The sequence below is a fragment of the Urocitellus parryii genome, chromosome 4, assembly GCF_045843805.1.
Source record: "Urocitellus parryii isolate mUroPar1 chromosome 4, mUroPar1.hap1, whole genome shotgun sequence".
NCBI lineage: Eukaryota > Metazoa > Chordata > Mammalia > Rodentia > Sciuridae > Urocitellus > Urocitellus parryii.
In genome coordinates this window covers 18,125,328-18,138,635 of record NC_135534.1, presented here as the reverse complement: position 1 = coordinate 18,138,635, position 13,308 = coordinate 18,125,328, and the positions used below count along the sequence as shown (strand labels likewise).

At 34.5% G+C, this 13,308-nt stretch overlaps 1 protein-coding gene across 1 annotated transcript; it reads left to right on the top strand.

The window, feature by feature from the left end:
• The first annotated feature begins 8,128 nt into the window (after nucleotides 1-8,128).
• Nucleotides 8,129-9,061, top strand: LOC144254464 (olfactory receptor 4C16-like). The gene has a single exon (XM_077797634.1). It carries the CDS (start codon nucleotides 8,129-8,131, stop codon nucleotides 9,059-9,061), a length of 933 nt encoding a protein of 310 aa, XP_077653760.1.
• The last annotated feature ends 4,247 nt before the right edge of the window (nucleotides 9,062-13,308 follow it).

Genomic DNA, 13,308 nt, shown 5'->3' with positions numbered 1-13,308 from the left:
TAAATATAGGATGAAAATTTTGAAGCAGATTCATTGCACTAGCTACCAATCCCAGAGGGGCACCTACTGAATGGCAGGTAGCAAGTATCATCATTATGGCAACCACCTGGAACAGAAGTCCAAATGCACCAGCGTACTGTTTCTCTGACTGCAATTTTTACAAATTACCTGGGTCTGGTGAGACAGAATACCCATAAAAGAAGTAAACTAAAGAGACTTTGCTAATCCCAGATGCCAGCAAGAGGCAGTAAATTCCCACAGAGGTAATCTAGATATGAGTCCTCAGCTCAAGATGTTATATTTTAGCACATTCCAGTTATTCTGAGAACTGCAAGCAAAAAGTGTGTGTTGGAGGGTAGGGGATGCTGGGTTGTTCAAGGCCACAACAGAGATGATCCTGTAAATGTAAATCTTTTTTATTAGCAGTTTTATTTAGCTCTTCACTTTCAAGAATTTCTTAGGATACAGTAATTGCCAACAGAGTTTGCTATTACATGCTGTTGGGTTCATTTAGGCCTCAGGGTTTGGGAAGTTCATTTATTTACTGAGCTGAGAAAAGATGATACATCTCATTATTATTTTAAAAATGGAAGATCTTATTTGCATAGGTTTTGAGTCCAGGCTATATTTTAAAATTAAAGGAACTATAAGTTTTCATAAAATAATCTGAGTTTCTTTATTATTATGCCTCTCCTAAATTCTATAAGTCATCTATAATGTAGTTATGTAAGGATAAATGGAAATTTTTTATAAATATATTTCTAATTAATAGATGCATATCATATTTAAATTTCTTGATAACATATTTTAACAATATTTAATACATAATAGAAAGTCTTTTGCTATAAAGAAAATATTTTCCTTTTTCAGGATATCAGTTAATTTTAGTGTTCAAGACAATTTATTCTAAATAAGATATAATAAAGTGACTGAGAATTGACATTTTGAAATTGACATTGAAAAATATTAGCTCAGGTTATTTTATGAATAACACATTTGTCTATTTCCTAATTTAAAACAATGACAAGAAATAATAGAACATTTTCCTACATAACTCTACTTTTGTAGCACAGAAGTTAAATCAGTTCACAAATATTACAGCTCTTTCCTTTTTTGGTGCATAAGCTAGATTGCATTTCCTGGATTCATGGTGGCTATACATTATAACATTTTACAAAATAAAATATTCAAGTAATCTGCAATCTATTAATGGCACTTCCACAACCTATATTCTAACTCGTTCACAACATATGTTCATTGGAATCATGCTGCAGTCCGGCTGCAGCAAACTAACCAGGGGGTGACGAACAACTTGTGTACCTTGATATAGCAGTAGTAGGAGCTGTTTATTGTGGGACAACAGAGGTATTTATACATTCCACACAGCTTATCTTAATTAGCATAAACTAGATACATCAGTCAACCAATAAGAAATCTCCACACTTAATGGCTTGCTGGCCTTACTTCACAAACCACTCCCTCTGGCATTTTGCCAGGTGCCATCCAGACTTGTTTACAGACTCTAACATTCCCCTGGCAAAATGCCAGGTGGCATTCTGACTTGTTTACAGACTCTAACAGAATCATATGTTCATTGATAGAATAAGAAATACACACATTTTAAAATAATAATATAATTCAACATAAAATAGCAATTAGAGCAGTGACATTGAATAAACAACTATATTCAAAAACCAATAACAACTTCAGTATGTAGTTTTTGAATAAAAATAAAAATAATCATTAAATGTCTGTTTATACTATGCTGTTATTGAAAATTCAAAGCAAGTAAAATCTTAAAATATACACACATGGCAAATATGTTTTATTTTTAAGCATGAAGATAATTAGTTGAATGGAAAGATAAGTCTCACCGACAGCCATGGATACCAGAAACATTTAAAAATTCATGATATTAATCACTTTTAAGATGAGATTGGGACAGAAGAAGGAAAATATAAAACTGGATGTAAATATTGTTAATATTTTAGTTCTTGGTATGGATAGGTTATATTTTTATTTCATTTTAATAAATTTATAAAGCAATAAGATAAATGCATTTTTTTAAAAAAGGATCAAATTAATCAGTAATAGATAATTCTACAATTGAGATTATATTAGTGGAGCTAGTTTCTTCTGTTCTGTTTCCAAATTGACTTCCTTCTTTCTTGACTCCCCACCTGTAGTAAGATTGACAGGAGTGCTGGCCCTATACTCTCAGAAATTCTATTAGAAAAAAATGTATGGTATTTTCAGTTATTTGAAGACACAGAGACAAGACACAGAGGCAGGAAAGATGTGAAATGCAGAGTGGACAACCTGTCAACTTTATTTATATCAACTTTAGGTCTTTGACATTGTTATTACATATTGTTCATTGTCTTACTAGGCAGGTTGCAGACTTAGCAACATTATGCAGCTTATTCCTCAGTTACATACTAAATTGCAATGTAAAAAGTTAGGAGCTATGTGTAGCTCTCAATAAAGTCCATTGTATAAAGTAACTATTATGTGGACAGGATTAGGCTCAGTGAAACATTGTGGTTGTCTAGAAAGGGAGTTCCTTTCTTCCCAGGAGTTGTGTGCCTGAGATCAAGATTGAGGCAGATAAGACTCTAGTGACATAATCTCAGCAGCTAGATATAGCACATGTATTAGTTATCTTACTAGTTCCTAGGAGAGACTGAAGGGCATGCTAAGGGTGGGAAACAGACTGCCAGTTTGCTTGCCAGAGGAACCCTTCCCTGAATATTTCCATGGTCAGAATCACTTTCAGTGATTTGAAGAAAAAAATTACTTTGCATTTGTTTGCCAACAGATACATGACTCAATCATTAAATATAAGGAACACATTTTCTGATCAAACAGGCAATTGACATATTTTTACACTTGGAAAATTACCATGCCCAAATCTTATATATCAAAACATGGAAGAGCTGTGGTTACTTGAAGAAAAATCAGGATTCACTTAGTCAAAGATGACAATCAGACTCATGTCAGATATAATCAGAGCCTAAGATAGTTTTCACAAGCTCTATTTTCCTCTGTGACACAAACACTTCCATAGTAATGTTTAAATATTGGGCATCAAAGGTCAAATGTCCACCAAAAGTTGAATGGTACCTTTGTTGATACTGGTTTCCACATTATATCAGGAAAAGAATTGCACCCTATTCTGGGTACATCCTGACCTGTTCAATGTTCCATTTGATATTTCCTAAGGGCTATTGATTGTGTTAAACCACAGATGGAAAGGAAGTTTGAAAAAGTATATGATGTGTCCCAACACCTTATCTGACCTTTGTCTGCTGTACTTCTAAATAAGTGGTCTAGAGTAAAATCTTCTACTTATTTCAAGTAGAATCACATAGTTAATTTATCTGAAAAAAGTAATTATAAAATATTATTCAAAGTCATTATTTGTTCATTCACTTAACAATTAACTGCATACCATGTATTTATAAACATGTCTGTTCACACACACACACACACACACACACACACACTTTATTTTCAGTGTTGGTAATAGAACGCAAGGCCTCACACATGCTAGGCAAGTATTCTACCTCTGAGTTACACTCTAGCCCTATTTTCTTTTGTTGTTGTTGTTATTTTTAACCATGATAGATACAGTGAAAAACAAAAATCACTAGCCCTAACCTCAATAAATGTGTAGAGTATATAGAACTTTCTAAGATTCTGAGAAAAAAATAGAAGTTATTTGCTCATTTCTAGTCTTTATGCAAAAAGTATTTGCTAGTCATTGATCATATCAGTCAATATTTGTGTTTGACTGAGCTTTAGATACCAAGGCTTATAAGTATAGGGGAAAAGGAAGTACTGGGGATGTAAATGGAGCAAATTGCATTCTAAAAAGTGAATTGACATGATCAAAAAAAAAAAAAAGCTAAAACCAAAACAACAACAACAACCAAAAAAAAAAAAAAAAAAAGAAAAGAAAACCAAAACTTTACAAGGACACTACAGAGCTAGTGTAGTTTGTTTCAGAACACAGGGAAAGGCAACTTAGGGCAGTCATTTGTTGGTGACCAAATATCTCTGTAGCAATGGCACTCTTCTATCTTTTTTCTGTGCTCTTCACTCCCTCCATCACCCATTTATACTTTTATTCTTTTTCCCTGTGCCACCCAGGTGCCTGAGGAAGCTGACACTTCTCATCCTTGTTTCCACCTGGTTACTGTGTATGAAGAGAGTTGGCTTGATATTCTTATAGGCTAAATAGAGAAAAAAGTTAAATGTATTACCTTTGGGATATTTCTGATTAGCAGAGAAAGAGAATCTTTAGAGAATAGTGCTAAGGTGATGATAGCTTTCAACCTTTTGTGTTAAAATATTCCCATGAGAGGTTGGAGAGAACATTTCTTTCATAATCCTTGGGAAAAGCCACTAATGAAAAGGGATGAACAGATAAGGCCAATGCAGAGTGCCTTAACAGGTAAGGGAGAGATTATTTCTATATCTGTTAGCTCACAGATGAATCATTGCAGATTAATGCAATGTATTTTAATAGATTTCTTGTGCACTGGCCACTCTCATATCCTGTGTGAATGGAATAGATAATAAATAACACTATGTTTTAAAGGTTCATTGTTGTTACAGAAAATAAATGGAGTGAAATATAATATTTGGAATAAAGCAAACTTTTGAACTCAACAAATACTTTGTGAGCCCAGGTATGTGAAAAGCTGCCCTTGTTATATGCAAAGAGAAGGAAAGTTTCTGTCTTTATATTTTGTATCCCTTCTTGAGATGCAGAGTTTGGACAAGTTCCACTTTTCACAGAAGTTGAATGGGAAGGTGAGTCTCACCGATAGCCATGGATACCAGAAACATAGATTGTGTCTAATTAAAAATAGAGAAAAGGCTAATAGAGAATAATGACCTTGTCAAAACTTCTAGATAATGCCAACTTTTATATCTCCAAGTGACACAGGTGAGTAGAGTAATACATTTTATAGCACAGAATTACTAATTTTACATGTTTCTAAAATGATACAAAATATAACTTGCTATTAATATACACCTGATATTTAGTTTAAGAAGCTGAATAATTATTTCTCAGATAAAATTTAGATCAAACATGAAAATGAGGAGGCTAAAAACTTCATTATGACATTATATAATGAAGATGAAAGATGACATGGGTAGGGGTGTTACAGAAATTATTTTGGATATAAATCTCTCCTTTCACTAAATATCTGTTCATTTCCGATCTTGTCTTTCACTATCTGTCCATTTGTGTCTTTAGTGTTCCACAGTGTTCCTTCTTTCTGTCAAGTAAGAATAACAATTAAATATTAATTTCATGACAGTTGGGGAAACAGGATATAGAAAGCATAAGCAGTAATTATGGACTCCATGACAACATTTTGGTTTTCAGCCCACGCTGTTTCCCAGGGTATCTCTGATAGAGAGCAGGAATCATAAGGTTCAGTGAGATGCACAAAGAGGGTCCATTATATAACATTTCTAGCTTTTCAAGGTAAAGGAATTGGGACTGACAGTTAATGTTTGCAGGATAAGGTAAATTCCACAAAGAAACAAAGTGAGAGGGATTCTTCCAAAGACAGAAGTCTAGTGTAATTGACTTGAGAAGGGGTGGCTCCTTTAAGAGAGACTCCTTACAGAAAGCACTGTTTCTTACTGATGATTTTGTAAGGCAACCTAAGAGCATTGCAGGACCCACCTGTCACTCTATCCCACCCTCATCTAGTCTCCACTTTGTCTTGGTTGCTTTTCTTTCAGCTCTTCTCCATTGCCTACCACACCAACAAGTTGTGATTTTACTATTGCTTTGACCAGTGTAACCATCCTAATTTGCCTCATCTTGTTTGAAATGTTGAGGTCCGCTTGGTAATTATGAGAAGATGTGCTACACAATACTGGGCTCTCTTGCCTTGAGACATTGTAACCTATATTTCTATTCCATTCATTTGGGAATCCAATGAAAGGTGTTAGCACTCCTCTGGAAAAAAGACACACACACACACACACACACACTCACACATACACACACACACAAGCAAACACACAAACATGTCATACACATAGAAATGCACAAAACCATGAATTAGCAGCTGGAGTGTACAAAAATGTGAAGATTATTTTTGTGTACTTTAAAGACCAAGGATTCTTTTTTTTTTTTTCCCCAAGAAATGCTTAAGGGGACCATTTCGAAGGGGGCAGACTTTCAGTATCTTTTATGCAGCATGGTGGGAATGCTGATCACACATAATTTATTTCAGAACATGGAGCTATTTCCCCAACTTATATAAATAAATCTGACTATAGGTAAATAACAGAAAGATCAGTAAGAGTAGAGAAGGGAAGAGGGGGTGGGAGGAAGAGGGGAGGATGTATTAGAACAAATTATATTACATTATAATTTATATTATATTACATTTTGTAATTATGTCATAGTATATTTCTATTTTCATGTGTAACTAAAATGACCATCACATATTTGAGTACAATTACTTCATGATAGATGGTTCTTTTAAATGAATACAGGAGAATGATATAGTGTCATGCTTAAGATGTCAAGACTCATTTTCCTTAAAGTTTGAGATTTTTGACAAAGATCACACATTTCAAAGAAAATTTATTTTCTTTCTGTTCTTGACACCATAAAATGAATGACTTAACTAGACATTTTCTTAAATACTTTTATTTTCAAGGAACAATGATACATTTCAAACCAATTGAGGAGAAAAAGTATTTACTATAGAAAAGGGGAAATACACATTCAGTATCTCTTATAATTATGAGGTTCTGTGCTTAGACTGGCTAATGGCTCTAAACACAATGTATTTAAAGCATGAACAGGAGTGGGAAGATTCCAGTTGGACAGGCAAATATTCCATAATGTGTTAAATACAGCATGTTTAATTTTATAGGTTTAATTCTATACAGGATCCTTTGTGATAATGTCATCTTGACAAGAATGATCTAGAAAAAAATGTAGCCTAGGATGACATGTTTCACCATTCAAAATAATAAAATAAAATATTCATTGAAGAAACAGCCTTTCAAAGTTGAATATGACCATGAATTTTCCCAGGACAGAAAATAAATTGAGCAAAATAATATCAGTTAATATTTATTTCACTATCCTACTCTGAGACACCCCATCTATTTTCCTCTTCTGAACCTTTGCTCTGTCCTGAGAATGTGGAATTTTCATGCATTTGGATAATAAAAATCATAAGAAATTACAAGCTTGATCTAGTCCTATACCGGCTTTCTCATGATATCCCTCCAAATTACCCTGGATCATAAACTAAGCACTTGAATTATAAAAAGATGAACTATTGAATAGTATAGTGTAGTCCCTGGATTTTAATGTAATCCCAGAGATTCAGAATACTCTATGGAGTATTTTTCAGAATGAAAAGATGTCTAGAAATTGGAACATTGGTATGAGATATTGCTATGTAAAATTATGTAAAAACATTAATTTTGTCCATTAGTGTATGTCACATGCAAAATGTTATCAAGGAGTTTCAAGATAGCAGCAGATTATTTAGAGATTATCATTGTTTCTTATTCCATTCTTCACAAAGCCATTCTTGGAAAAAAATATAGCATTTCATACGTTTTCAAAAACATTTGTATCAATGTATATAATTCATGTGTTATGTATAAATATAAGCATAGATAAGACATTTTATGTAATACAGATTGAGTGACTTTATATCTACATATCTTAAATGTAAAGTAATACACCATGAGCCCTCAAGATTTATTAAACATGAAAAAATTAAGAAATATTTAAAAGACTTCTATGTCTTAGTTCTCCATTCACCATATAGGAAGAAATGGTCACAAAAAAGCTAAGAAGGTCTTATGTTTGTAGAATACTGTAGGAATTTATTACACTACTAAGTTTGTTTCAGACCAATAAAGACCTTATGAAGTACTCATTGAAATTTGAAGAATAAAGTGTTCAGGTAACATTTTAATAAACCAAAATTAGAATGTCTCTGATGAAGAACATTTATTTTTACTTAAGATATTCCATAACATTATTTGGCACATGATAAATTAATACCTTTATTTTCACAGGAAAACCATCTCGTACTCTCTCCTTTTCTTCACTCATGAAATCATGCACCTGAACAATAATGTGACAGAGTTCATTCTGCTTGGTTTGACACAGGACCCTGTTAGGAAGAAAATAGTGTTTGTAATTTTTTTATTTTTCTTCTTGGGGACATTGCTGGGTAACTTGCTGATTATTATCACCATCAAGACCAGTCAGGCACTTGACAGTCCAATGTACTTCTTCCTTTTCTATTTATCCTTATCTGACACCTGCTTATCTACTTCCATAGCCCCTAGAGTGATGGTGGATGCCCTTTCAAAAAGGACCACTATTTCTTTCAGTGAGTGTATAATCCAAGTTTTTTCATGTCATTACTTTGGCTGCCTGGAGATCTTCATCCTCATCCTCATGGCCGTTGACCGCTATGTGGCCATCTGTAAGCCCCTGCACTACATGACCATCATGAGCCGCCGGGTCTGCAGTGTGTTGGTGGCTGTGGCCTGGGTGGGGTCCTGTGTTCATTCTTCAGCTCAGATTTTTCTTGCATTGCGTTTGCCTTACTGTGGTCCCAATGAGATCGACCACTACTTCTGTGACTTGGAACCCTTGTTGAAGCTCGCCTGCACAGACATATATGTGACCAACCTCCTCCTGGTGTCCAACAGTGGGGCCATTTGTACAGTGAGTTTTGTCGTGCTCATGTTCTCCTATGTCATCATCTTGCATTCGCTGAGACACCACAGTGCAGAAGGGAGGAGAAAGGCCCTGTCCACCTGTATCTCCCACATCACTGTGGTCATCTTGTTCTTTGGACCTTGCATATTTATATACACAAGACCTGCAACCACCTTCCCCATGGATAAGATGATAGCCGTATTTTACACCATCGGAACACCATTGCTCAACCCTCTAATTTACACACTGAGGAATGCAGATGTGAAAAATGCCATGAGGAAATTGTGGAGCAAGAAATTGGTCTCAGATGACATGAGATGAATGGAGGTTTGAAACCTTTCTTCACTTTTATATTGACTTAGAAGTCAATATGAAGTATTATTTTCTTGTTGTGCATATAGTTCCTTCAGAAAAATAGGCATTATGAGCATATACACTAGTTGAGAAGAAGCTGTTTTTACGTAGAGGAAGAGACACAAATTAAGTACTAATATTTGTGTAAGGCTCTTGTTGCTCTTCCTGCTGATTGTCTCCATCTATCTCTCTGGCAATGTAGTGACACTTGTGGTTCAACCCAGTGTTTTCCTGCCCTTCATCATGTTGACTTCTCATGTTTTCTACTAACAGTTCCCCATCTGCATCCAGAGCCTGACATTTCCCTCTTCCAAATGATTTGCCTTTCTTAGACATTGTTTTCTCATCATGTTTCATTAGGAACCTTCAATTTGTTTGTTTTTCTTGATTCAGATGAATGCACTAGATTTCATTATTTTTATTTGTGGGTCTCTGCGTGTGTGTGTGTGTGTGTGTGTGTGAGTGCACACGTGTATGTGTGTGTCCTCATGCATGTAGTTGGTCTTGATTCTTGTGATTATACTCTAAATCATTACTATGTATTTACTGCTGGAATAATGACAGACCATCTAGAGAAAATACATTTTCCTGAGACAACCTTTTTTAATCTTAGGATGACTCCAATTGGGGGGATATATATATATAATAGTTACAATAAAAATATTGTGTTAAGGAATTTCCAACAGAATCAACAGAGAGGACTCAAGCACAGAAGGTTACTGGATTCAAAGGCATGTTTCTGCAGTGGAGATGGACATTACTCTCTGTCACTATCCACCAACATCACCTTTCACAGTTGCATGATCACGAATGTTGTTTCAGCTTTCAAATTGTTTTCTCATTTGTAGTTTTATCTATACAGAAAATTAAACATGTGCATTTTTGTTTATTTTGGACTTGCATTTCCATGTATAAATTACTAAATTATATTAAGAGTATTAGTTTAATCAATTTTACTGTACCAGGAACTTAAGAATGTTTTTTTTAAAAGACAATATTATTTTTATTACTTATTATTTTTAGTGCATAATTTAAAAGCACACTGAGCTTGGGAAGAAACCCACCATCACAACAACAAAATATGGGTATCAAAGCCCTTATGGTTTGGTCTTTAACATCTTTAACCTGCATTGTTACAGGTAAGATCTTTGAAGCTTTCCCTGTTTAATGTCCATGCTTATGCCACTGTTTCATCTCTTATTCTCATTTTGTTGTAATCTCCATAAAGCATTAGTGTTCATACATCTCCTTAAGAATGTTTTGATGTGAGAAAGTTATCATCTGTTTCTCTGTATGGGAATGGAAAGCTGTGGATTCCACCATGAGCTATAGTGACATGTGTACATTAGGTTTTTTTCTCAGATTCTGTGAATTTCAAGGCAAAATCTGTTCAAAAGATTCATTCTTAAGCACAGAATTTACACATTAATTCTGCTCTTGTAAAGTTTGCACAGAATACATAAAGATTCTGATCATGGAAATATACAAGGAAACATTTCTCTTGTGAACAAACTCCTAGGGGTAGCAGGCACCCTGTTTCCCACACTTAGAATGTTCTGTAGTTTCTCCTAGGAACTAGTAAGATAACTAATACATGTGCAATGTCTAGCTACTGTGGCAATGCCCTGTATGAGGAGACTCAGTGCTAGAATCTATCACCCTCCACATTGATCTTAGGCACATAACTCCTGGGAATAAAGGAGCTTCTTTGATAGATAACTACAATGTTTCACCAAGCCCCAGTGCTCCTGGACCTGCCCACCTAATGGTAAGGTCACACAATGTATTTACTTGAGAGCTGCACAAAACTTCTAACATTTCACATTTTAACTGTAAAATGTAACTGCCAAATAAGCAACCTTACTAATACAATAAACAATAATGTAGTTATGGCACTAACAACCTAATGTAACCCATTGGCATAAATAAATGTGGCCACTTAGTTGGGCAGCCATTTTCTTCTGCCTCAGCTTCTTGTCTCTGTGTCTCCTTTTTATTTCCCTTACACTAGTAGATTCCAGTTGACAGAATTTTAGCTGGTGTCTACTTACTGGTGTCTAAAAAACTACTTTTATTTCAATACAAGAAAAATACAAAACAGACGTGTAGAGTTGAAGTATAGGTACCTCTCCAGATACACTTCAGTGTGACTTCTGGACATTCACGCAATACAGAGCTGCGCTTCTACTGTCATCACTGTTCCTGCAAAGGTTTAATTCTGAACCAGGTCCAGGTTTTTAATAAATATGCAAAGAAGCCTCAATGTAAAACATCACCAGTTTCTCTGATCAGACTGTGTGTCCTAATGGGAACAAAGTGGAAATCTGAGAACTAAAATAGGGACGTTTGTGTGAGGAATAATGAGAATCATGCTCTCAACTCCTTTGAGTTGTCATGAGCAACTTTCTCTTTCTTGACAGAAACAGACTTCACTTGTTCAACCGCCATGTTAGTACCTCACTAGAAGGGAATGATAGCTATTTATTTTCCTTGGGAGCACACTCCCATACCTTTTATTTATTCTAAAAAGACAAAGTTAACTAATGTACAGAAATTCCTGATTTATGGGTGTTAATTTTATATCCAGCTACTTTCCTGAATTTATTTATTAGTTCTAGGAGATTTCTGGTGGAATATTTTGGGTCTTCTAGGTGTAGAATCATATTGTCTGCAAATAGTAATAATTTGAATACTTATTTTCCTATCTGTATCCCTTGAATTTCTTTTGTCTATATGATTGCTCTGGCTAGTGTTTCAAGAACTATGTTAAATAGAAGTAATGACAGAGGGCATCCCTGTCTTGTTCCAGTTTTAGAGGGAATGCTTTTAATTTTTGTCCATTGAGAATGATGTTGGCCTGGGGTTTAGCATAAATAGCCTTTACAAAGTAGAGGTATGTTCCTGTTATTCCTAGTTTTTGTAGTGTTTTGAACATAAAGTGATGCTGTATTTTATCAAGTGCTTTCTCAGCATCTATTGAGATGCTCATATGACTTTTATCTTTGAGTCTATTGATGTGATGAATTACATTTATTTATTTCTGTATATTGAAACAACCTTGCATTCCTGCGGTGAAACGTATTTGACCATGATGCACTATCTTTTTGATATTTTTTGTATTTGCCAGAATTTTATTGAGAATTTTTGCATATATATTAATTAGAGATATTTGTCTGAAGTTTTATTTCTTTGATGTGTCTTTGTCTGTTTTGGCCTCATAGAATGTGTTTGGAAATGTTCCCTCTTTTTCTATCTCATTAAATAGTTTGAGAAGTATTGGAATTAGTTCTTCTATAAAGGTCTTGTAGAACTCAGTTGTGTATCCATCCAGTCCTTGGCTTTTCTTTGTTGGTAGGCTACTGATGGCGTCCTCTATTTCTTTGCTTGAAATTGATCTCCATAAGTTGTGTATATCATCCTGAAATACTTTCTACATATCATATGCCACCCCATTTATAATAGCCTTAAACAAAATAAAATACTTTGGGATAAACTTAATAAAAGAGGTGAAAGACTTCTATAATGAAAACTACAACATACTAAAGAAAGAAATTAAAGACCTTAGAGGACGGAAAGATCTACCTTGTTCTTGGATAGGCAGAATTAATATTTTCAAAATGATCATACTATGAAAAGCACTAGACAGATTCAATGCAATCCCAATGAAAATCCTAAAGGCATTTCTTATAGAAACAGAAAAATCAATCATGAAATTAATCTGCAAAAATAAGAGACCCAGAATAGCCAAAGCAATCTTTAGCAAGAAGAGTGAAGTTGGTAGCATTACTATTCCAGACCTTAAACTATACTACACAGCAATAGTAACAAAAACAGCATGGTATTGGCACAAAAATAGACCTGCAGACCAATGGTACAGAATAGCAATCACAGACTCTAACCCACATAACTACAGTTGTCTTATATTAGACAAAACTGTACATTGGGGAAAAGATAGCCTCTTCAACAAATTGCACTGGGAAAACTGGAAATCCACATGTAACAAAATAAAATTAAACATCTATCTCTCACTGTGCACAAAACTCAACTCAAAGTGGATCAAGAAACTAGTAATTAAACCAGAGATCTTCAACCAAATGAAAGAAAAAGTAAGCCCAAATCTTCATCATGTTGTATTAGGCCCCAACTTTCTTACTAAGACTTTTATACTGCAATAATTTAAATCAAGAATCAATAAATGAGATGGATTAAAACTA

Coding starts and splice junctions, on each gene's coding strand:
- LOC144254464 (XM_077797634.1), top strand. CDS start 8,129: ATGCACCTGAACAATAATGTGACAGAGTTCATTCTGCTTGGTTTGACA.